Below are 25822 nucleotides of genomic sequence, written 5' to 3' on the forward strand. Positions count from 1 at the left end.
TTAGTTATCAAGATTTTAATTATCAATTTTAAAATATAAATAATTGGTAGTTAAAACATTAGTAACTAAAACATTAATAACAAATTAAATATCAATTTAAAAATTATTTATTAATAATAGAAACTAATTCAAATACCAATAATTTTGTTAGTTTTTAAAATAATATATGATTTAGTCAATATAAAAAAATATTTTTTTTTCTTTAAACTTGATTTCTATTTAATGATTTTTTAGTAATGTATTAAATTTGTTATTATTTTAATTTTATTAAATATTATATATTTTCTTATAATTTAAGAAATTATGAGAAAATATTAAATAAAAAATATTTGTAAAGATAAAAAATAATTAATTATTATATTAACTAAATTATATACTATTTTATAAAATAAAAAATTGCTGTTATATAAAATAATTTTTGTTATTAATAAAAATTTAACTAGTTTCTAATTAATTAACAAAGTTTTAATCACCAACTACATTAAATACCAACTTTTTTGGTTCTTTCTAAATTAATTATATATTAAAATGAATTTTTTTAATATAAATATATATAACAATTACTAAGGAATAAACATGTCTTAAATTATATTAATTATAAACAAAATTTAAAAAAAAATCAATAAAATTAAAGTTTTTCAGTAAAATTGTATTTTTTTTACCATATTAAAAATAAAATATATCCTTGTTGTACTAAATTAGTTATTTAACCAATAAACTATTTTGCAGGATTAGATAAAATACTATATAGTGATCACTATTTGTTTTAAAACTGTAAGACTAAGTATTTAACATCTTAATTAAAAACTAAAAACTATGTTTATTTATATTTTTATTGTGTTTATCTGTAGAAGTTTCTATTGTCATTACTTTTGTCTACCATTGATTCTTGTTAACTACTGTGAATTACCTTTTCAAAATTTTATTTACTAAATACTTAAATAAAAAATTGTCATTCCATCTAAATAATGCCATTTGAGTCTTACCTGAATCAAGTAAATATGAAAGATTGTTTTTATTGAATATTTGGAAGAGTATGATTTTAATGAAAGAAATAGAAAATAAGTTTAAGTTAATGTTGACATATTCTAAAGTAGTAGTAATTTAAGACATAACCATGGCTAATATTTAAGAGAGAAACATAATTTCTATATTGATTTATTTCAAGTACTAGAGTTGCATTCAATTCTTAAAAACCTCACTAAGACACAATTTTATCTGAATAATTGTCTTACATGTGTTTTCAAGAAATTTTTTTCGAAGTATTTTTCAAGCTTTTACATCCTCCCAGAAAATAAAAGAAAGCACTACAAACCACAAAGTGTTTTAAACTAAGAAATATAAATGAAGCTCAAATTTCTAACAAATATTTGAAAGTGAGAATATAAAACTTCTTTAACAATAAACAAGGTTTTTTTTTTTTCAAAGAAAGATTTGTAGATGATTCTTGTTGTTTTCTTGTTTGTGAAAATTTGTTCGCAAATTTTCAAAAGGTAGTTGTCGAGAAATGTTAAAGGTATTTTTAAAAGGTATCATTTAAGATTTGATGATGATAGATTATTATGATTGGCTTGCTTTTTAGTTGGGAGGTTAGTTGTGATTTTAGATGACAAATTGGTACTTCTTAGTATTAATACTTTTTAACCTTTCTTTTTCTCTGTTTTTTTAGGTAGGAAAACTGTGATTTGTTCTCTGTTTGACTAATGTAGATTGATTTGTGTTTAATTTTATTTATTTATTATTGATAAAAAAAATGATAAATTGGTGTGTATTAGAGAATATTAGATATTCTATTCAATTGTGTCTTTTATAAAAGTTATACTTAAATAAAATAAAATAAGAATTTTTTTTTAGAGAATTTCGAGTTTTAAGAGTTTGATACTCTTTTTTCTATATTTTTATGTTTGATAGTTTGTTTAAGTGTTGAATATCCTTACATTTATTTTTAAGAGGATTTTTTCAAACTTCATTCCTCACCTTGTCCATTGTTTTTTATTTTAATTTATTACATGTTTTAATGAACTTGTTCGAAAGTAATAATGGAGTTTTAAATGAGCTTATAGATCATTCTACAAGGTGAGGTGAGATTTCACCGATTTAAAAATATAATTATAATTTTCAAATACAAAATTATTTCTCAAATATAATTTTGTATATTTAACTGTAAAAATATACATCATGTTTACTTAATATATAATTTTATACTAAATAAAAACATATCACCATTCATAAGTATCGAAACATTAAAAACCTACACTTCATATATATATATATATAATCTTTACTTAACTTATATAGCTTATTTATTATTATCATATTTTTACAAAAACTGTAAAACTGATTCACAAACTTTTAGATAAAAATGCGAATTAAATAAGCCAAGGTAAAAAAACCACAATTTGAATGAAATTGTAAGTTTGGTGTGATCTTTATTTACATGAATCCTAAAACGAAAAATTGAATAAACTAGTATAATAATTATAAAAACAACAAGTGAATGAAAGGTAGTCATTCAAAGGTATAAATTCTTCAAAGATATAAATTCATCAATAAAGTATATTTTTTTTATCAAAATGGGTAAGTTGTGTCATACGATTTTACTTGAAGAAGTGGTCTAGGACCAACATGAGTTCGGTATTAATATTGAACCAGACCAAAGTCATATAATGGTTGTACCACTTACATTTAAAACCTATAGCAAAGAAATTGTTAGACTATTGCACGACTTTGCTTGATTGAATAATTAGTGTTAACTAAAATTATGTCAACATTGCACGACTACAGTACAGAATAATATAACTAAAATCATGTCACTGATGCACAACTTTAATTTTGATGTACAATTTTTAGACCTAACTGAGACAATACCTATCAAGTCCATAAATTTCAAAGTCAAGACCAAGAGAAAACTTAACTTGCAATAACAATTTTGACACAAAACTAATAGCAAAAAAATCTATATGCAAGTTGTTAAGGTGTGGTCAAATTAGGGATCCATTCTCATTCTTCGATGCAAATATTGTATATCCATTAGATAGAATGCAAATGTAGTATTAGTAAAGGGAAAGATTGGAATTTTGTTTCATTTGTGTAATTAATTATCAATCTTTAATAATTTAATTTCTTTAGTTATCATGCTTCATCTTTCATATTAGTTAAAAACAAATTAGGTCAACAAAAATGTCTCTGTTTCCACTATAATACTAATATTAAGCCTAGAGATACTAAATTTCACTGTTTCAACAAAATAATGCAAAAGAAATTAAAGATAATATAATTGCACTTAGTGCATGGAATTTGAAGTTGTGTATGTATTATATGACTTCAGTGTAAAATAATTACAAAGTTGTATTTAAGTGACATAACTTTAATTAATAATAATTACTCAATTAAACAAAGTTATGTAAAGATTTAACGATTTTTTTTTTTTATAGATTTTGAATGAAAGTTGTACAACCATGTCGTGATTTTGGTCTAGCTCAATATTATCACTAAACTTGTGTTGGTCCTAAACAAATCTTTCAAGCAAAGTCATACCCTTGTGGTACAACTTACCTATTTTAAAAATATATATTCATTTTTATTATATTGAAAAGAAATTACATCATTTCAATGCACTGATGATTATTGATTAATACAAATGATAGTTAATTTAAAAATTATCAAAATGGCATATAAAATGAAATGAAGAGAGTAATACCACTAAAAAAAATCATTGAAAACTAATTTTAAGTAACAAAATAATTAGTTAATATCTGACTAAATTAAAACCATTTTATAAATTAAAAAAATTATTGGTCTATAAAGTAGTTTTTATTATTAATAAAAATTTATAAAATAGTTTTTAAATTGGTATCCAATCATTAATTACCAAAATTTTAGTTACTTACTTGATATTATAAATTAGTCTTTTAGAGACTAATTTGTAATATAAAATACCAGTAGCGAAAATCTTTATAATTAATTTAGATACTAATTTAAAAATCATTTTATAATTTTTTATTAATAATAAAAACCACTTTAAATATCAATAATTGTTTAGTCTTTAAATATAATATCTAATTTAATTAATTTATTTTTTATCTTTAAATTTAATTATTATTTAATAATTTTTTTATATTACAACAAGTTCTTGTATTATAATGAATAAAAAGAGGTAAATATTAATAGAATTTTGAGCCATATTCAAGAAAACCTAACTTGACTATTTACATAGTATTTTCTATATTAGATTTATATGAATTAATTGTCCAACTTTGATGATAATGTTTAATGTTTTGAAATGTTCATGTTATTAAAAACCTATATGTATTGAATAAGTCATGTGGAGTGTAATGATACACTTGATATGTTTGAAGTACACTATCGAGATTGGATATCAATTATATGTAATTATTTTGCCTATATTTGTTTCGGAAATATATATCTAATAAATATTTTTTTTACAAACTTAAAGAACTTATTTTTTGGTAAAAAAGGGGATTTTTTTTTAAATGAAGTGAAAAATATATTTAAAAAAGTTGGTTTCCTCGAAAAAGTTAATAATATTAGCAATATGAAATAAATAGCATCTTAAATTTGTTGATGAAGTGGCATGTAAGATGAGGATTGTCCTTCCCAAGAAAAAGTGATTTTTGTGAAAGTTTCACGGGTAAGGTAAGTACTGTTTGGGTCTTTCCCAAGGGAAGAGGGAGCCACCTATGTACACTGTCACGTGCCACTCTATCCTTTCAGATTTCAACTATCATGCATCTTTTCTTTACATCATAAATACCACCGTTACATAACATTGCCATGTGTCATGTTACATAGCAAACAATTTTTTTTTAAATAAATTAAAATATAAGAAAATCAATTACACGTGTCACCATTTATTTCATATTTTTTTTTCTAGCTAGCTCCAGACACACATCTCACGTCAAGACACACATCACATATCGTCTCACATCAAGACATGTGCATATCATTTCACATCCTGCTTAAACTTTAAGAATGAACGCTAGAGTCATAAGTCATATTGCTTGAGTGTCATGTCCAACACTCAAAGGATATGCTTTTAGATGAGAGAAAATAATCTCAGTCTTTCCTCTCACTCAAGTTGCAAGTCGCTGTTTAAGCTATACAACATGTTGTTTGAGCGACTAACACATTGCTTAAGCGACATAAGATGTTTATTGTAATTAATGCATATTTTTTAGGTATCGCTTGAGCGACCACATGTCACTCGAGCGACATGTGGCTCCATAGTAACTTAAATTCGTATTTCACATTAATTATCTACATTTTCAATGACAAAACCACTTGATCACATTTAGATTTTTACGAAAGCATGCTTCAAAAATAATAATACCCTTCATATTCAATATAGATAACCTATTTCTTCATTTCACATTTAATAACACATGTATATACTAAATTCATGCACAAATACTACATTATCAATATATATGACTCATGACTCATCTAACAACCATTACATAGTTAAGAAGTAAAACAATATCATGTTACATGGATTAGAACGCTTTTTATCCAAAAATATTTTCCCAACCTTCCAATAAACTCTATCAACCTATGTAAGCTTCCAAAAGTTTATTCTTACATTGACTACACTTCCTCATAACACTCAAACTAAAATCTTCTATAAAAACCAAATTTCTTCATTGTTGTTTGAATTTTAAGTGAGATTGTGTTGCTCAAACAAATTTTATATAGTGAAATTAGATAAAGTATATATATATATATATATATATGAGTATAATAGATAAAAAGATTTAAAAATCTTATTCGAATAGTGATGTGTATTAATAATGATAAGACATGAACAATATCGATTAATGATAAGTTGTGAATTACTAAATGTGATTGATTATAGTTATGTTGTGCATGTGAATGAGTGATATAATATAAAAATATTATTAAGATGTGGTATAAATACTAATTTAGATAATTTAATGAAATATCAACACCTCAATGCTACCTTTAGACATTGAGATTGAAATAAAGTAACTAAACAGTAAGAAATTTAAAATCAACTATATGAATTGAGTTTGTTTCTGTATTATTATTTGTATAATTATTCTCATGTTAATTATATTATATATTTAATACAACAAATATATTTATAGGTGGTGGAGTAAGAAGAAGCTAATAGATTATTTAGTATTTGATGATATATATATGACATGGTTTTAAAATTATATAGGAAAAGTGTATAATAACTTTAAATATAATGAACGACTTACATTTTTAATATTGACTTTTTAGAATGTCAAAATTATAGTATTAATATTTATTATTTTACGAAATTATAATATATAAATATTATTATAATATAATTCATAAATATATGATAGTTATATTACATGATTGTGATAACATTTCTTTTTCGGTAATGAATTAATTAAATAAATAAAGGGAACATTTTAAGGGTGTTCCTAACCCATATACAAAAAACTCTTACTGAGATTACATTCACAGTCCACCAAGAGTGCCACTAACACTCAGACACCACCAAAAAACGTGGTTCAAAATTATCTCCTATGTGACCTGCTTTAAAACAACACACTAAAACATGGAAAAAAAAAATAAATATCAAAGCATGTATGTTTTGCTGTGAAAATCCATAATCTCTCTACTGAATAATCTAAAAAAAACAATATTTTTTCGTGGCTTATAACTATTCCAATCATTCTTCATGGTTCGTCCTTATTATACTCAGTTCCCACAAAGCTAACTTCAACAAATTTTTAACAAAAACGTGAGCTTTAGGTCACTCTAGTGGGAAAGACTGAGCTTTTCCTTCAATCTACAAGATTGGTTATCATAACCTTGCCCACATCAGCTTCATCAGTCTGTCCCCAGCAGATGCATAACTAGACCAAGAATACCAACCTTTGACCTGTGTTCTTCAAATGCTTCAACCTGCACCAAAAATCAGTACTTCTTTCCTTTGAGTCTACACTTTTCCTTTGTCTTGTGTTCTTCAAGTGATTCAACCTGTACCAAATAACACTACCTTCCAAACCTTTCAACTGATTCAACTTACAATACATACGCATGACATTAATCAAAGAATAAGATCATTTGACAGATTTTGCAATAAAACCAAGAAATCATGTATTTAATTGATAAAACAGTGATTATACCTACCTACATTTATTTTGTTGCCATATTAATACATGTTGAAGGGGATAAAATCCAGTCAGAGAAGGAAAACTTAACTTTTCTTACTTTATGTTTCATCCACACCCATGATTGTACTTGTGCCATAGTAAAGATTTCCTATGCATCTATCTTTGCTTGGTTAAAAATAACCTTGTTTCTATGCTTCCAAATGCACCAAACCACTGAGACCCAAAAACTTTTCCATAAATTGTTGCCTTCTTGGTTAAAGCATATACAAGAGTATTGTTCAAAATGATGAATCAATTCATTGTGATTTACCGAGCTAATTCCTATCCAATTAAAGCACATGTTCCATATCTTGGTTGTTACATCACATGTAATAAGAATGTGTGAAGTTGACTCCTCCTCCCTTCCACATAATACACATAGAGTATCCCCCAATATCACACCCCTTTTATGCAAATTCATCTTAGTTGATATCCTATCTGATAGGGCCCTCCACACATAAAACTGAGTTTTGATGGCATAACCTTTAATTTCCAAAGATGTTCAAATACCACTGGTACCCCCCAGAGGTATGGTTAATTATCTTATTGTAAGCAGATTTTACCGAGAATGTGTATGATGGATAATCATTCCCTAACCTTCTGTCCTCTTTGATTGGGCATAATGACACTTGTGATATGTTTTCCATAAAATCCTCTAACATAATTCTTTCCCACTCAAACCATTCTCTTCTCCAGCTAAATTTCCACTCTCATCCATGTGTAGACCAATTTCCGAAGTTCTCAATAGTTTTGTCTTTAAGATCAGAGTTATTATATATTCTTTCATACCTTCCTTTGAGTTGGCCATTGGCTAACCACTCATCTTCCCAGAATTTGATCTTGTCTCCAGATCCAAGTTGCCAGACCATATTTGAATTGATCCAATTATCCTCTTGGTCTGAGATGTTGACTTTGGATAAATCATTCCACCATCTAGATTTATACCTAATTCGATTCGATGTAAATGAGTTTGTCATGCTCCACAATCCATACTTTGATTCAAGAACATCCTTCCAAAGACCCTTCTCAGCGGATCCCATTCTCCATATCCATTTTGCCAAGAGTGCCTAATTGAATAAATCAATACATCTAATACCTAACCCTCCATCCTCTTTCGCTTTACATATGTTCTCCCAACTAGTCCAGGCTATTTTCCTCCCTTCTGTTCCCCATCCCCACAGGAATTTCCTCTGTAATTTTGTGATCTCCTTACTCACTCCAACCGGAACTTTAAAAAATGATAGAAAGAATAGGGGTATGGCATTGATGACAAATTTTATAAAGCAAACTCTTCCCGCAAAGGAAAGGTTTCTCCCTTTCCATACCGAGAGTTTCTTTCTTATCTTTGATAGCACTGGTTCCCAGAAGGAGCACCTAGCCTGATTACCTCCAATAGGTAGACCTAAGTATGTAAATGGTATATCCATTAGACTGCAATGAAGAATCTCCGAATACATTTTTACCTCATACTTATCTACTCCAATTGCTCCAATTTTACTTTTGTGGAAGTTTACTCTAAGACCAGAGCTTAATTCGAAACATCTTAACATAGCCTTTATGCACAAGATATTCTGTACATTTGATTCGCATATGAAGAGGGTGTCATCAGCAAATTGTAGTAGATTCACCTCCACCTTTTTGTCCCCGACTTTTAACCCTGAGAATAAATTTTTTCTTGTCACTTGTTTTACTAGTCCAACCAGGCCTTGTGCAACAATCAGAAACAAAAATGGTGCCATCGGATCCCCCTGTCTGAGGCCTCCAGACGGTTTGAATTCTTTTGTCGGGCTACCGTTTACCAATATCGATATAGTAGTTGATTCAAGGCATGCTCTAATCCATTGTATCCATTTTCCACAAAATTGATTGTGATAACATATAAACTATATATGTTAGCATTTTATACTTTACAAAAGTTGGTGTGTGTATCAATGATATGCAGTTGAATTTTTTTTACTTAATTTAATTAAATATTAATGATAATACGTTAAATTTTAAATTAAATAAAAATGTAAGAATAGTATGAACATTGCATTAGAATAAATAACAAATACGCAAAGTTATTACTTTAAAATTTAAATTTGACACGATTTACCTTTGACCCTTAAAAATGGCTTGTTTCAATTTTTAATGTTTTTAAAATATATTAATTAATTTCAGAAAACTTACGACATACGTTTTAAAACTAAAAAAAGAAAATATTAGTGTTGTAAATTCAATACTCATGCACCATCAAACACGCAACTGAATTTAATACTTATGTTCAAGAAAAATAAAATTATAATTTTTATCTTTTTTTAGTTTTTCCTCAATTTTTTTATTTTCTTAATTTTGACCTATATATTTTGAAAATAGAAAATTTTATTCAAATAATCAATTTTATATACATTTAATTTTATTTTAGTTAAAATGTAAACCTAATATATTACATAAAATAATTTAATAGTTAAAATAAAAATAAACATATTCAAAATTAGAGGTTAGACTAAAATAAATTTAAAAATTAGAAATATAGTTTAATAAAAACATTAAATCATATATATATATATATAACTGTTTGTTCTTTTTATTTTAATAAAGTAAAATTATTTTTCATATAAAGCTGCAAGTGTTGGATGGCCAACCTTCCTGTGGCCGGTAACCTGATTTGGAAAATAATTTTAGTTTATTGAAATAAAAAATAGAACAGTTATTATATATAAATATATATATTATTTATTATTCCTGATATGAGAATCCTTCTTATAATATTATTTATTCCTTATATATATTATTTATCATATTAGTCCCTAGTAAAAACAGAATTAAATAATGATAAGATTTATGCAGAGATGAAATTCTTTTCAATTGAATTGTACTTTCAGTTTAATTTTTATATAATGGAAATTTTTATAGTATTAAATAAATGAAAATTATTTTATACATTTTAAATATATGATAATTTATGATTAAATAATTATATTCACATGTTTTTATGGGATATGGCAATTCTTCAAAATAAGGTTTTACATGTTTACCTACTTTATTGCCATTGATATTTTTTTTTCTCGATTATTATTATTTAATTTGTGATGACTACGGTTTTAATAAAGCTTAAATAAATACGGCTTTTTAGTCTTTTAAAAGTTTCGTTTAAAATTAATAAATATGCATATTGTTGAAAATTACGATAGAAGTATACTAAAATAATTATTATATATTATAGTTTATATATTTTAACATTATTATCTTAAACATACAATAATTGTTGTTATTATTATTATTATTTTAATTGCAGTATTTATTTAGAGCTTTACCATACTTTCCCATTAAAAAAATTTCAACTTTCAATTGAAGTACTTTGGAAAACCCATCCAGCCAACAGGTTTTTTCCAACTCTTGAAATTTCCAAGTTGTTTTCAATTTTCGGAGCAAACGGTTTTTCACTTTTTCTCTGCTCTTTTCTTTTTCTGTGTTTCATTTTTCTTTTTTCTTTTAATTTTAACTTTCTGGGTTGAGTGAGCAAGTTAAGTTCTGGAGAGAGCTGAAAAAAAATCTTAATACAATATTACAGCTTCAGAAGAGTCTTGCTGAAGTCTGTGGAATCTTTGTGACTGGGCATGATCTTTGCATTCTGAACAGTACTCAATTTTATGTTGGTATGTAAAAAACATATTTTTTAATTATTTTAAATTTCCCTTTTGTGAGCTGAATTTTTTCTTGAGTTTCAGCTTTCTGTCTTTTAAAAGTTTAGGTAAATGCTGGGTACGAAGCAGGTTTATGCAAAAGGGTGTTTTTCTTATGTTTTATAAAAAGTCTTTTTAGTATTTTTGGTTGGTTTTGTTTTGTTTTGAGTTCGGAGCTAACAAATATTAGAAGTAAATGATTGGTTTTTTAACCAAATTTTTCATGATGATTTAGTTTGAGTTAGTTATTTTCAAACATGTTTTCATAATTATCTTACCATGTTAGTCTCAAAATTTTAATAACATAGCAAAACAGTCACTGTTTTTTTTTTTTCATTTCTTTTAATGGCTATTCTTCGTCCTTTTTGTTACAAATCGAATTTCTGGTTTCAGTACTTGAAAGTTGAATAATTGATAACAGAGCAAGTACCCATTTTTCCTACATGGAAACAGAAAAGGAAAAGAAAGCTCTGTAAGAAAATAACTGCATATTTTTTCATATGATGTTCTACTCAAAACCTAGAGTACTGTGATTTATGCGTTTCAATTCATGGCTACAGTTTTGAATGGATCTGCTATTACAACTGAAAAACTTCTAAAGAAACAAAAGTTTGTGTCTTCTGCTTTTTTTTCCTTAGTTTGTTGGAATCCTTTGATGGGTTTTCACTTTGGCTTCCTAGCATGTTCAAGAAGGTTCAAACTTTTGGTTTTGCCAAAGTACTCTATTGCAATTGCATGTTCTCTCTAATGGGCCATTTTGTGTCCTCTAACCATGACTGATTTCTACATGCAGATGTTGGTTTGATTGAGTGGAGTAAGGAAAGGGAAGAGTTTGATATATGCATGGAAGGAAGAGAAGGGATCAGTTCTGGGGTTACAGTGATAGGGGCAGAAGCTCCATCAGCCTATCATATGGCACCAAGGAGTGAAGCACCAAGTCAGGGTGGTCCTCCTGTGCCTGAAGCACCACCTGCAGCTATTGGTGTGTCACCAGTGAGTGTGGCATTGGATGTAACATCAATCAAGAAGAAAAGGGGCAGACCAAGAAAATATGGGCCAGATGGGTTGGTGAATATGGCATTGTCACCCATGCCAATCTCATCTTCTGCCCCATTTTCTAACAATAACTTTTCATCTGGGAAGAGAGGGAGACCGCGGGGGATGGATTACAAGCTGCCAAAGAAACTTGGAGTGGATTATCTTGGTAATGGGATTTGATGCTTCTAATACTCACATGCATTGCTACTCATGTTTTTCTTCTTAGCCTTAAGGGTGAATTTGGTAGTATCTTTCTATGTTTGACAGGGAAATTACTTTACTTGCTTCTTCAAGTTTGCTTCTTGTCAAACTTTTAGACAAAATCTTAATATTCTGCTGTCTGCAACGCATTAGCTACCATGCTTGAATACATGAAAAAATCTCTGCTTTTTATTTGCAAATAGTTAAAAGAACTCATCTTTTTTGTTCTGGGGACTTTTTTTGAGAGTGGTGAAATAATTTGTTTCCATGAATAGAAAGGTGTTTTCTACGTTAGTAAGTTAGTGTGGAATTGCTCTAACCACAATATTAAGGTTTTGTTGGTCTCTATAACCACATGAACTGCATTTGCCTCGATTCTTAAGGTTTTAGATGTCTCTTCGTAATTCATAGTATATGTATTTTTTTATATAATGTATTATTTAACTGCTGTTTTTGAAAATTATAATTAATTAAGTTTCAACTAATTTCTATTAACATCTATTGTTGCTATTTCTGTAGGTGGCTCTGATGGTACAAGCTTTATGCCCCATATCATTACTGTCAATAGTGGCGAGGTATGCTTTGAGGGAAGGGAAAAACATTTATTTTATTTCATTTGATAGCTTTAAATTTCTCTTTTAAATGATCATGTATTTCATAACCTTGAGGGTCTGAATTGAAATATATACGTTTTTAGATTTCTGTCATTTACTAACCTTGCAAATAAAGGTAATATGGCTCGAGGAATTATGTTTTGTTTCCTTGATCTATTTGTTTGTATGAATTGCAATGAATCAATGATAACATGGTTTAAATTTTTGTTTTTCTCTGATACCATAGTTATGTTTGGTATTGAAAGAGATTGGGAGAACATAAATTCTGTTAATTGTGTAAAATGAAATCGAACTAACTATAACAGAATTACATCATGTGCTTATCTACTAAGATCTAAGTAACTAACTATATGAGAGTAACTAACAAAATTGACTAAGTTGGTATATATATGAATAGACTAATATACTGCTATACAAGGTAAAATAACAAGGAGAAAACTATACTCCAATAGTTATATACATTTTTTTTTGTTCTTGTGCTAATAATAGTTGCATATTAACTAATGTTGCATGCTTATATTATTTTGCTATGAAGTGTGTTTTCTTCTTAAGAAAAATGATTTTGTTTATTAGTTAAATTGGGTGTATAATATGTAACAAGGACGAAATAAAAGATCTATATTGTATCCTTAAAACATTTTTCCGAAGGGCCAAACATCCTGTTCAGTTTCTTTTCATGATTGGATTGACCCTCTTTCTTAAGTCAAGGTTTTTTAACTCAAGTTTCATGTATCTGTTGCTACACTTCGGTTCTAGATCTACAGTGTGGTTTGATGAACAAACATAGTTGTATGTGATTATATTTTCACATGTTATGTCAAAGCATATTTAGCTGTAGTTATTAAATTTCAAAACAAAAAATGTGTAAAGAGACAAGTTTCAAGTGTTTTGCATATTCCTTATCTCCATTAGACAAGGAAAAACCTTTATTTTGATATTCCCTTAACATGCATCATGTATTGTAATGTAATGTTTCCTGCAGAATAGACAACTGAATACTGTTATTTGTTTTGCACTGTTGTTGTTTCAGGACATAGCAATGAAGATTATATCTTTTTCTCAACAAGGACCACGTGCTATATGCATCTTATCTGCTAGTGGTGTAATTTCAAATGTTACACTTCGTCAGCCTGATTCTTCTGGGGGAACTTTGACCTATGAGGTGCTGCAGCAAATCATTTCATTAGTAGATGTTTTATTTTATGAGTTTTAAACTTGCCTTTTTGTAATTAAATTTTCAATTTGTTTCTGTCTCACTTGTCATGTTTTTGGAAAACAGGAATTTAGTAGGCATTAGATGCACTCTATCACCCTTTTATCATATTAAAATTAAAATACCTGCTCTGGTAAGGACTTTTGATATAGGAGAAACAAATCTTTGGTTTATAATTATGTCTTGATGGCAATTTGCAATTTGCAATATTGTATATGTTAACCATTCACATAGGAATTGTACCTTTTCATTTTATTAGAGATACTAGGTTCATCATGAAGACGAAGGGTGCTATAAAATGTATGTTTACTTTTCTTTTTCCATTTCTCTAGGGCCGTTTCGAGATACTTTCCTTGTCTGGATCATTCATGCCTACGGAAAACCAAGGAACAAGAAGCAGGTCTGGAGGGATGAGTGTTTCATTGTCAAGTCCAGATGGTCGCGTTGTAGGTGGTGGAGTTGCTGGTCTACTTGTAGCAGCAGGTCCTGTGCAGGTGAAAATTCTTCACTCAACCCTCTATGTTATTCTCAATGATGCATGTGATCATGTGCTTGGTTTGAGTTCTAAGGACTAAGGTTGAATTCAAAAAAGTCTTCCAAGATATCATATTTTCTGTGTTGTTCTTGAAGACTTCATCAAGAAGTTAGACATTACATTTTATTTCTCAAGGTTCAAATGAAGGATCACTTGGATTCCTTGATGTTATCAGGTGGTGGTGGGAAGCTTTTTGCCGAGCAACCAGCAAGATCAGAAGCCAAAGAAGCCAAAGTCTGATTATGCATCAGCTACTGTTACCCCTCTCATTGCAGTGTCTTCTGCACCACCCTCTACCAATGGTGAAAAGGAGCTTGTCATGGGTGGACACATAATGCACAACTTAGGAACAAACCTTGCTTCTCCCTCGGCCTTTCGCCGGGAAAACTGGGTTAACATGCACTCGATGACAGACTCGATGAAGTCAGCCACTGATATTAACATATCCTTGCCTGATAGTTAAGTAGATGATTAACCTGCAGTTCCGGATTCTCTTGTGTTGCTGACAACATTCATGACTGAGCTATTTGTTTAATGTTTCCAAAGGTGTTCTTTGTGCGTAGTTTCCACTTGTTTCAAAACCTATTATCTACTGTCTATGACCATAGGATGAAGTAGTTGACTAGTGATATAAGTTGCAGCTAGGTTTCTACAATTTTCTTTGCCTACCAGAGCATCTGATTCTACGGCTGATTAGGTAGATGCTGCAATATGCAGTATTATGAGTAGGCTAATTCGTATGTAATCAAAATTTACTTTGCTTATTTTACAACTCAATTTGTTGGAGCTTTTATGTTCATCTATTCACTTGATATTGTCACTATACTTGCTTTAAATAAGGTAAATGTTGTATATATTTGGAATTTCTAGACTTGGAAAGAATGCATAAATGTAGACTAATGTAGGTAAGTGTTGGTATTTTCTTATGGGGAAGATATCAAACTTTATTTATGATAACACTTTGTCAAAAGAAATAAATAGGAAAACTGAAAATTGTTATAAGTAAAAGTTAGTTGAAAGTAATAAATAGAAGAACTGAGGCACTTGTGAATACAACTTTAAAGATTCAACAAAGAGGGCAATCTCCCTCCCTACTTTGGTTTTGAATTTTAGATAGTCCACCAAAATGATCCTGCCACCTGTGGAAAATAGCACATTGGATACGTTATAATTAACCCATTTGTCTTTTGAAAATGATATCTGTTAGACATTTTGGATAACAATTTAAGGGTTCATAATTTGGCCTTTGACTTTGTTTACATTAGTAGGTTTGATTTCTAGGATAAAATTGACTGATTTTGTATTGTTAAGAATCGAATCCATCTTTATTAATGAAAAGTAAGATATTAATTAGTCTTTAGAGTAATCAATAATTTAAAACTTTGTATTTTTATTTATTTGAGAGCTAAATTCAAGTTTTAAAAAAATATAAAGATAAATATTTGAAAGGTTGAAAACTAGAATTAATAGATAAATTTTGGTTTTAATGTGCAAGAATATGGAAATCTTCTTTACATCTTGCAACCTGAGTTGTATTAGTGAGCTTAGAAGACTCAATTCGTATAGATTTTTATACTAAATCAATTAAAATGAGGATTGAAATTCATGTTTAAGATGAAAGTTTTATTTAAACTTCTTATTTAAAAGTAGCTTGGAAGAAGCCCTATGATTCTTTTGTGCGAAGGGGCTTATAAGAAAATGATATATAAGAAGACGGTAAGAAAAATGGTAATTCCTTATTCTTTTGTGTGTATTTACACCAATCCTTATATAGAAAATATATAAAAGTGTATGAAGACTTTCTCTCTCCAAATTACAAATTACAAATTACAAGCTAATTATGTAGTGATTAACTAATCATGAGATTCTATCATTATCAAATTAATTGCGTATAATCATGTATAATTGTATATAATTTGATATTCATTATTTTCTTATAATACTCCCCTTAATTTGGTAGGTGAAGATCATGAACCCCAACTTGTATCGCATCGTCAAAAAATGTTCCTAGTGCCCTTCGTAAAAAATCTGTGAGTTGGTACTGTGTCGGTACATACGAAGGACTGATTATCTCGACTTGTAATTTTTCTCGCACAATGTGGCCGCCAATCTCTATGTGTTTTTCGAGTTCATGAAATATTGGGTTTGCTGCTATATGCAATTTCGCTTGATTGTCACAGAAAAGTTGAGTTGGCAAATTACATGACACCTTTAACTCCTGCAACAGATATCGCAACCAAACTACCTCCAAACAAGTATTGGTCATCGCACTACTTTTATTCTGCTTGTGTAGATAATCGTTGATACGTTTGTCTATTTTTTTTTTTACTTTCATGATATAATAAAAGAAAAAAAAATGCAATGCCCAGATACTGATCTTCGAGTTGTCTAACAACCTCTCTAGTCTGAGTCACAATAAGTTGTCAATGTCAAATTATTCTCGGATGGCAATATCAATCCTTGTCCCGGTGATCTTTTGATGTACTTCAGGACTCGAATTGCGGCATCCCAATGAGGTTTCCGTGGAGCCGGTATATATTGATTTAGGGTCTGAACCGAAAACACTATGTCAGGCCGAGTAACCATGAGGTATATCAGTCGTCCCACAAGTTGCCTGTATTTGACTGGATCCTTTAATAACTCTCCATCGTCCTGTGTGAGTTTTAGGTATTGCTCCATTGGAAATTTGTCTGGACGAGCACCTATGAGTCCCGTATCCTGCAAAATATCAAGCGTGTACATGTAAACACCAGCTTTGGAATGAGAAAATTCAATCCTTAGAAAATATTTTAAGTCTAGAAGATCTTTAAGCGAAATTATCGTAATAGGTAGTTTTTAAGAACGCTGCATTCCTATCAAAAGAATATCGTTCACATAAATCAAAAAAGCAGTAATTGATGAGTTATTATATTTTGTGAATAAAGAGTAGTCCGCCTTGGACTGTCGAAATCCTGCAGATTTAATCACATGAGAAAATGTTGAAAACCATGTCTGGGATGCGAGTTTGAGACCATAAAGGGATTTGTTGAGTCGATATACAATGTTCTCCCCTATCGATGATGATGTCCGGGTGGCAAGTCCATGTAAATAATTTCGTGCAATTTGTCATGTAAGAAGGCATTTTGCATATGAATTTCTGGTTGCAGCAATGGTGAGGAGACACCTCAAAGTTGTTAATTTCGCTGTTGGTGAAAAAGTTTCGCAATAGTCGACACCTTCAATTTGATTGTACCCCTTTACGACAAGGTGTGTCTTATATTTGTCATCACTGCCATCCAATTTGTACTTTATTTTATAGACCCATTTGCATCCGATGGGTTTCTGTCAGCAGGTAACGGTGTCAAGGTCCATGTTTGATTTAGCTGCAAGGCTGAAAGCTCTTCGTTCATTGTTTTTTGCCAATTCGGATAAAGAATAGCTTGAGCATAAGTGTGAGGTTCTTTGGTGCCTGTGATGTTAGCAAGATATGCATTATGTGTAGAAGAAAATTGTGAATTAGAAACAAAATGATGCATACACTAGCACAAAATGTATAAACAACGACTGACTATTTATTTAATGTAGTTTTAGGGTTAGCCACTGTCATTCAAAATGCGGTGACATTTTTGAAATTAACTTTATTTATGAATGTGGCTATTTGTAATAGCCGCATTCTTAAATAATTTTTTATCCTAATTCTGAAGCGTGTCACTTACGCTTTCATGTTTTTAAAACGTTTCTGCTTTGGTGTTCCTCTCTTCTTCTATGAGTTTCATTGTGTTCTCGTGCCATTATAAGTTTGTTTCGATCTGCTCTCTTTCTTTTTCACCAATGGTTTATAATTTTTTTTGTTTCACTTATTTGTTTATTTTCTTGCATTGGTAAAGGGTTTTCTGGCGCTTCATTTTCTCTTTTGTTTATGCTCTCGTGCTTCCTCTCTTCTTATGCGAGCCTTCATTGTCTTATTTGTGCCATTGTAAGTTTGTTTCGACTTCTGGTTGTTTTGAAGGAATCATTCAACCCCATGAGAAATTGCATCAGTTTATCTTCTTCCTTCTCGATCTGATGCTCCTTTGTCTGATTACAAACTATGGGTGAACGATATAGCTCGAGTTCATCCCATAGCTCTTTGAGTTTGATGTAGTATGAAGCCACTGACATCGTACCTTGAGACATGGTTGATATTGCTTTCTGAATTTGAAAAATGGTTGACACATTCTTTTGTCCGAACTGGTCGCGAAGATCTTTCCAAACTTGACGGGCGGTCTTAGCGTGAATTACCTATCCGGCTATCTCTGCCTCGATGGAGTGACTTAACCATGAAAGAATCATAGAATTACATTTATTCCATAATTCGAATTGGGATGAGTCTTTTTCTCATGACGACATTTCTAGTGTGTCGTCAACAAATCTGAGTTTCTTCTTTGTCGTAAGTGCGTGTACCATTGTTGTCTTCCAGGATTGACAATTTGGTCGACACCAACATGTGTCCGGGTTGGTCCGAATGATGAAAATAGTAGGGATTGTCAGACATGACGGATAAAAATGAAGAGGTTGTCGGAGCACCAAGATTAGTGCTCTGATACCATATAAGAAAATGGTATATAAAAAGATAGTAAGAAAAATGGTAATTCCTTATTTGTATTTTCATCCCTCCATGTATAAGAAATAAAGTGTATGAAGACTTTCTTTCTCCTAATTACAAGTTAATTATGTAGTGATTCAGAAATTCTATCATTATCGAATTAGCGTATAATTGCGTACAATAATTGCGCACAATAATTAGTATAATTTAATAATCATTATTTTTTAAATATGTTTGTTTATTATATTTTAAGTGGTTAAAATCAAATTTTACAATAAAGTTCAAACAAACTATTTAAAAAAATAACATTCCATAAAATTTAAACTTATCTAATCTGAAATCCTCCTTGAAGTAGTGACTTTTTATATGTTAAATGTGTTTAAAGGGAAGTTTATGAAATGTTGGTATCTTTTGACAATTAGTAGCTAAACTTTTTATTTAATTGATTCATTGTAGGTCACATTCTCCATTCATTTTCAAATTAAATATATTGTATATATATGACAGTCTTCATTATTTGAAGAATATAAACACTAAATGCCTTAAAAGTTTATTTTATTTTATGACATGATAAGAAATATTGATGTGGCAAAGGACATTTTTATCATTTCAATGAGTTAAAAGTTTAAATCAATTGGTGCAGAGTGTTTTATCATTGTACCATCTAAGTAATTATTTGAAATGTTTGGAAATCTTGTTAGGAAAGAGAGCGAAAAATACTTTGGTAAATAATGTTGTCACAAAAGGTTGATTTTGACGACTTGGTCGTACCACATTTTGTTGTGGTTGTGACAAAGAAATAAAGGAAGACGAATTCGTTCATATCAACAATTATAATCTATCATAAATAAGTCATTGGTGGTTAAGAAACTTAAAATTAAGTTAAATTAAAATAAATATGTTGCATTTGAAAGAATTAAAGAAAACATGATTTATGGTTAAATTCTTGATTTGGTATTGAAAAAATCATGTCATGCAAGTTTTTTCTTTTTAGGTATAAGAAATGAGCAAAAATAACATAAGATAGAGTATAATAAAGTAGATGTTGGTTTTGTGTAACCTAGTTATCTAGTATAACTAGTTATGGAAGTAAGGGTTTTAGGAAAAGAAGAAAGTGTAAGGAAACTTTACCACCCTAAGAAGAAATTTGTGCTTTAACAATGAGTAAATATATTAATTTATCCATTTAATTTCACTTTTTTAGTTCAACTATAATCAATGTTTTTATTTTTTAATAGTTTTTTTTTATCAAACCTTAGAAAATTTGATCATTTAGTCTCAAATTTAATTGAAGGGGTTTGTGAAAGATCATTAATGAATTTAAAAATTTACTAGTTGATTTTAATTATATATTAACGTTAATTTTTTTTTTAATAACAATTATTAAAAATTAAATATATATTTAAATATTTAATAAAGTAAAATTAAAAAATAACTTTTTTGTTAAAATTATAATTTTTTATTGTATTAAAAATATATACATATTTGAGATTTATTTTAATATTTATTATTATAAATAATAATAATAATAAAGTTTGTAAACTATTTCAATATTTATAAATATAAAAAAATTGTTTCTCCTTTAATTATTATAATTAAATTTTTAAAATTATTTTTCTCTTTCAAAGTTATTGAATTTTCCTTTTTCTTTCTCAAAGTCTATACAAATTTGAATTAATTAAGTCATTTTAAATTACAAGTTAATTATGTATTGATCTACTAATCATGGTATCATTATCAAATTAATCGCGTATAATTACGTACAATAATTACGTATAATTTAATAATTATTAATTCTTTAATAAGACGATTTACTATTTGAAGTAATTAAAATCAAATTTTACCAAGGGATACACACGTTTTTGTAGTTCTGGCGAAGAAATAACGAAAGAGAAACAAATTATTTTTTCATCTATATCAATAATTATAATCTAAACATAAATAAGTCATTGTTTTTTTTTCTCTTGGTTTTAAAAAAATCCAAAATGGATTTCACACGAATAAGATGGAACCTTACGTTTGATACTTTGAGCCGACCCGATGGTGGTCCAATACCTTCGCAGCTACTGGTGCGTGCCAGAGGAGTTTCTTTCCACTCCAGTAAACAGTGATTTACATATTTTTTGAAATGAATTTGGATTTCTCTTTCAATTTTCATGCCAGAATACTTTTTTTTAGTTTTTTTTTTTAGAAAACCTTTCATGGTTTTCTTTTTTAGTTCTTGAATAGAAAGTGAAATTCTTTCATTTTGATTGCATAGCAAAAGTTACACTTATGTTTGTTTGCAGACGTATTTGCGACAACCTAATAAATTTGAGTCATTGGTTGTTAAGAAACTTAAAATTAAGTTAAATTGAAATAAAGATGTTGCATTTGAAAGGATTAAAGAAAAGATGATTTGTGATGAAATTCTTGATCTGGTATTGAAAATATCATGTTATGCAAGTCTTCTTTTTAGGTATAAAAAATGAACAAAAATAACATAGGATATAGTAAAATAGAGTAGATGTTGGTTTTGCGTTCCCTTGAAGTTAACCTAGTTATCTAGTTATGGAAGTAAGGGTTTTAGGAAAAGAAGAAAGTATAAAGGAACTCTATTTTTTCACAGGAATAAATGTTACATACGTCAAACACATTGTCCATTAATAATGAGTAAATACATTAATATTTCCATTTAATTCCTTATTTGTATTTTCATCCTCCATGTATAGGAAATAAAGTGTATTTATTATGTAGTTATTCAGGTATTTTATCATTATCGAATTAGCGTATAACTGCGTACAATAATTGCGTACAAGATGCACCGATTGGAATTTCCAAATAGCACATCAAATCAAAGTAAAAAAATAAAAATAGCAAGACAAATATGAAAACAAGATGAACAACATAAAATAAAGAAGAACTCAAAATGAAAATGACCAAGAACTACTCATCTTTGAAGAACCTTGCTCTGATACCAAATGATGGCAAAGTCATGGAGCTCTTCTCGGATTTGTGATCAAAGGGTGCGAAAGCTATGGATTGAGATGTGCAAGATCCTCCTAGGAGCTATGGTGATCTTGAAGGTGCATGTATGGAAAGAGGAAGGTTTGGCCAGCCCTATGGTAGGTGATGAAGATGAAGATTAGGTCCTAGAAACTAGGCAAAAGCAATTTATGGCACAATGTTGGCAGCATAACATTACTCTCATTAATCTTGCAAATACAAGTGCTAGGCATCTCCTTTTATAGGCTAAGAGGCCGTAAATGTTAAGCTAATTGCACATGAAATGTAAGCAAAATGAAATGGAAATGTGGAGGCACATGGACACATGGAGCACATGGGTGCACATGGCTTCATAAAACCATCCCTTGATTAGTGAAGGCTTCTAGAAACCTTTAGCTAATCAAGGTTAACTCCTCCTTAATTCTAATGTGCAGAAAAATAAACATTTGTCCACATGGCTATGCTATTTACACCCCAATTAAAGCTAAACTACACTTGTTGGGCCTTCACGGAATTTGTGCTAGTAAGCCACTCTCCCATTCATAGCTTTGATCCAAGTCTTCTTGTCCTAGACGCTCCTAGCTTGTCCTAGACGCTCCTAGCTTGTCTTCTTGTCCTAGACGCTCCTAGCTTGGTCTTAGACGCTCCTAGCTTGATCTTGGACGTTCTTGACTTGGCTCTTGCTTTTCATGAAAGGTTGTGCTTGGCCCTCTTCCATCAATAATGGTGTACAATAATTGGTATAATTTGATAATCATTAAATATATTGTATATATATGGCAGTCTTCATTACTTGAAGAATACAAACATTAAATGCGTTTAAAAGTTTATATTTTAACTGAACAAGCCCTTGGATATGAGAAGAGTGTTTTTATCATTGTACCATCTAATTAATTTGGGTTGATCCGATGGTGGTTCAGTCACTGGTACCGGAGGAGTTTCTTTCCACTCCACCAAACAATAATGGCATAGTGATTTACATATTTTTCGAAATGAATTTGGATTTCTCTTCCAATTTTCATGCCAAAATACTTTAATGTTTTTTTAGTTCTTTTTTTTTTTAGAAAACCTTTCATGGTTTTTTTTTTAGTTCTTCAATAGAAAAGTGAAATTTTTTCATTTTGATTGCATAACAAAAGTTATACTTCTGTTAAGGGAGTTGTACCTTCTCACAGGAATAAATGATACATACGTCAAACACTTTTATTGTCACTCATCCTACGAATAAATTTGTTCATAAGCAATGAGTAAATACATTAATGTCTTCATTTGATTCCTTATTTGTATTTTACATATAAGTCATAATACAGAGGACTCCCAGTGAAATTGTTATGTACACTGCTCTGTAAATTTGTGTCCTACTTCACTCTATTGGATTCCACAGGAGATCCTTGCCAAGATAGGAAATAAAGTGTATGAACACTTTCTCTCTCCAAATTACAAGTTAATTATTATGTAGTGATTCAAGAATTCTATCATTATCGAAGACAGTCTTCATTACTTGAAGAATACAAACACTAAATGTGTTAAAAATTTATATTTTAACTGAACAAACCCTTGGTTGTGGCGAAGAAATAACAGAAGACGAACAAATTTTTTTTAGTACATATCAACAATTATAATCTAACATAAATGAGTCATTGGTTGTTTTTTTTTCTTGGTTTTAGAAAAATCCACAATGGATTTCACACGAAGAAAATGGAGACTTAAGTTTGAAACTTTGAGCCGACTGGATGGTGGTCCACTACCTTCGCAGCCAGTTTCTTTCCACTCCAGCAAACAATAATGGCACTGTGGTTTACATATTTTTTGAAGTGAATTTGGATTTTTCCTTTTCATGTCAGAATACTTTAATGTTTTTTTAGTTTTTTTTTTAGAAAACCTTTCATGGTTTTCTTTTTAGTTCTTGAATAGAAAGTGAAATTCTTTCATTTTGATATAATAAAGATTGCATAGCAAAAATTACACTTTTGTTTGTTTGCAGACGTATTTGCGACAATATAAAAAATTAAATTGAGTCATTTGTTAAGAAACTTAAAATTAAGTTAAATTGAAATAAAGATGTTGCATTTGAAAGAATTAAAGAAAATATGATTTGTGATGAAATTCTTGATTTGGTATTGAAAAGATCATGTTATGCAACTTTTCTTTTTAGGTATAAAATGAGCAAAAATAACATTGGATAGAGCAGAATAGAGTATAGGTTGGTTTTGTGTTCCTTTGAAGTTAACCTAGTTATCTAGTTATGGAAGTAAGGTTTTAGGAAAAGAAAAAAAAAGTATAAAGGAAACTCTACTTTCTCACAGAATAAATGTTACATATGTAATCATTATAGGAAGAAATTTGTGCCTTAGCAATGAGTAAATACATTAATGTCTCCATTTAATTTCACTTTTTATAGTTCAACTATAATTAATGTTTTTATTTATTTAATAGTGTTTTTTACCAAACTTTAGAAAAATTGATCCTTTAGTCTCAAATCTAATTAAAGGTGTTTTATGATAAAAAAAAACAAAGAAAACATGTAACTAATTAAACCAAAATATCTTTTTAAATTTTTTTTATCTTTTTCCATTAGCCTCCTACACCCAAAGTTTCACAGACCCGCAGGCTCATATTGAGAACTGTACCTAAAAGAAGGCATTGAATTAAAAAGAATTTCAATGGTTTGTGTTCGATGTGTTTAAAATTGTTTCTTCGTTTAGTATCCGCCTCATGTATGTGTTTTCCACTCTCAACATACTCAACTCTTCTTCGTTATTTTTTTTCAACGCTTCAAACTTCTATTGTAATTGTACGAACATAGCCATCGACATGACGTTCTGATTGCCTCCATGCTCCCAGACTGATATCCTCTTTTACTCATCTTTCTTCAATTAACTTGCTTCTCAGTTCCACGGTGGGCGCAATTGTTCTTACAAGGGCCTATAAACAACTTCTTCTTTCTTCTGAACCTGTTCACTTCTTGGTCTTCTATCTCAGTTTGGACTTTCGACTTACTACTCATTTGGGCTTGAACTTGGATGTGATTTGTGGACTCTCACTCATTGGACTGAGTCAATTGAATCTCTCAGCCTTTGATTTCGGTATCCGCTCACGAGTAGGTGGTGTACCTGCAAGGAGCTCCGCTGATAAAGTCAGAATTTATTTTAGTTAATTATCAGGTAAAATTCACTCTACTTACCTATTGGGTCGATCACCTATTTATAGCACTTTCTTATTAAACTTTAAACCCAATTGGACTTTTTCTATTTGCACCTAATCTTCTTTAAATATACACTCTATGTTTTTTACCTATTTAATGGACTTTGCTATAATAATTCTTATTTTTTCCTTTCAACTAACATTTCGGTCTTCTAATCTTTCGGTCATTCGACCTAGACAGTAGTAATGATCAAAATATTTTATATAACCTCGAATTCCAAATCTTCAAAATGTTACCTTGCTTTATGAAATCTTACAAATTATATCAATTTGTTTTAATCGAGTAAATAGAACTCATCCGAGTGTAGTCAAAGAAATATGAAATAAATTTAAGCTTTGCTGATATTCTTAGAAAAATATATTGAATAAATAAAATTGGACAAATTAAAAAAATAATGGTTAGACAAAAAAAAGTTTATAATTTTATGAATATTTGATTAGATTCATAAGTGATCTCTTAATATTTATAAATTTGTAGGTATATTTTAAGTTTTTTATTTTATTTTTGGTATAATATTTTTTTATTGAAATTTAATATTGAAGTTATATTAAAAATAATTATTAAAATCAAATGAGATTTTTTTATTAAGAATTTGGTGTGTTCATTTCACTCATTTAAAACTAAATAAAA

General features: G+C 29.3%; 2 protein-coding genes across 6 annotated transcripts; one reads left to right on the forward strand and one right to left on the reverse strand.

Moving 5' to 3' along the window:
• Window positions 1–7882: 7882 nt before the first annotated feature.
• On the reverse strand, window positions 7883–8911 carry LOC137823704 (uncharacterized). Its single transcript, XM_068628931.1, has 2 exons — window positions 8498–8911; window positions 7883–8239 (listed from the first exon to the last, which is right to left on the reverse strand). The coding sequence occupies exons 1-2, from the start codon at window positions 8909–8911 to the stop codon at window positions 7883–7885; spliced, it is 771 nt and encodes a 256-aa protein (XP_068485032.1).
• A 1550-nt stretch (window positions 8912–10461) lies between these two features.
• Window positions 10462–15237, forward strand: LOC137825635 (AT-hook motif nuclear-localized protein 7). Of its 5 annotated transcripts, XM_068631356.2 has the most exons (7): window positions 10511–10589; window positions 10726–10810; window positions 11631–12041; window positions 12596–12651; window positions 13721–13852; window positions 14236–14397; window positions 14614–15237. In XM_068631356.2, the coding sequence occupies exons 3-7, from the start codon at window positions 11681–11683 to the stop codon at window positions 14899–14901; spliced, it is 999 nt and encodes a 332-aa protein (XP_068487457.1). In that variant the 5' UTR covers window positions 10511–10589; window positions 10726–10810; window positions 11631–11680; the 3' UTR covers window positions 14902–15237. The 5 variants fall into 5 exon arrangements, with proteins under 5 accessions (XP_068487458.1, XP_068487457.1, XP_068487461.1 ...); XM_068631357.2 differs by lacking the exon at window positions 10726–10810 and having other exon boundaries at window positions 10462–10536; XM_068631360.2 differs by lacking the exon at window positions 10726–10810 and having other exon boundaries at window positions 10526–10589.
• The last annotated feature ends 10585 nt before the right edge of the window (window positions 15238–25822 follow it).

Source organism: Phaseolus vulgaris, chromosome 8 (assembly GCF_051622355.1).
Source record: "Phaseolus vulgaris cultivar YP4 chromosome 8, ASM5162235v1, whole genome shotgun sequence".
NCBI lineage: Eukaryota > Viridiplantae > Streptophyta > Magnoliopsida > Fabales > Fabaceae > Phaseolus > Phaseolus vulgaris.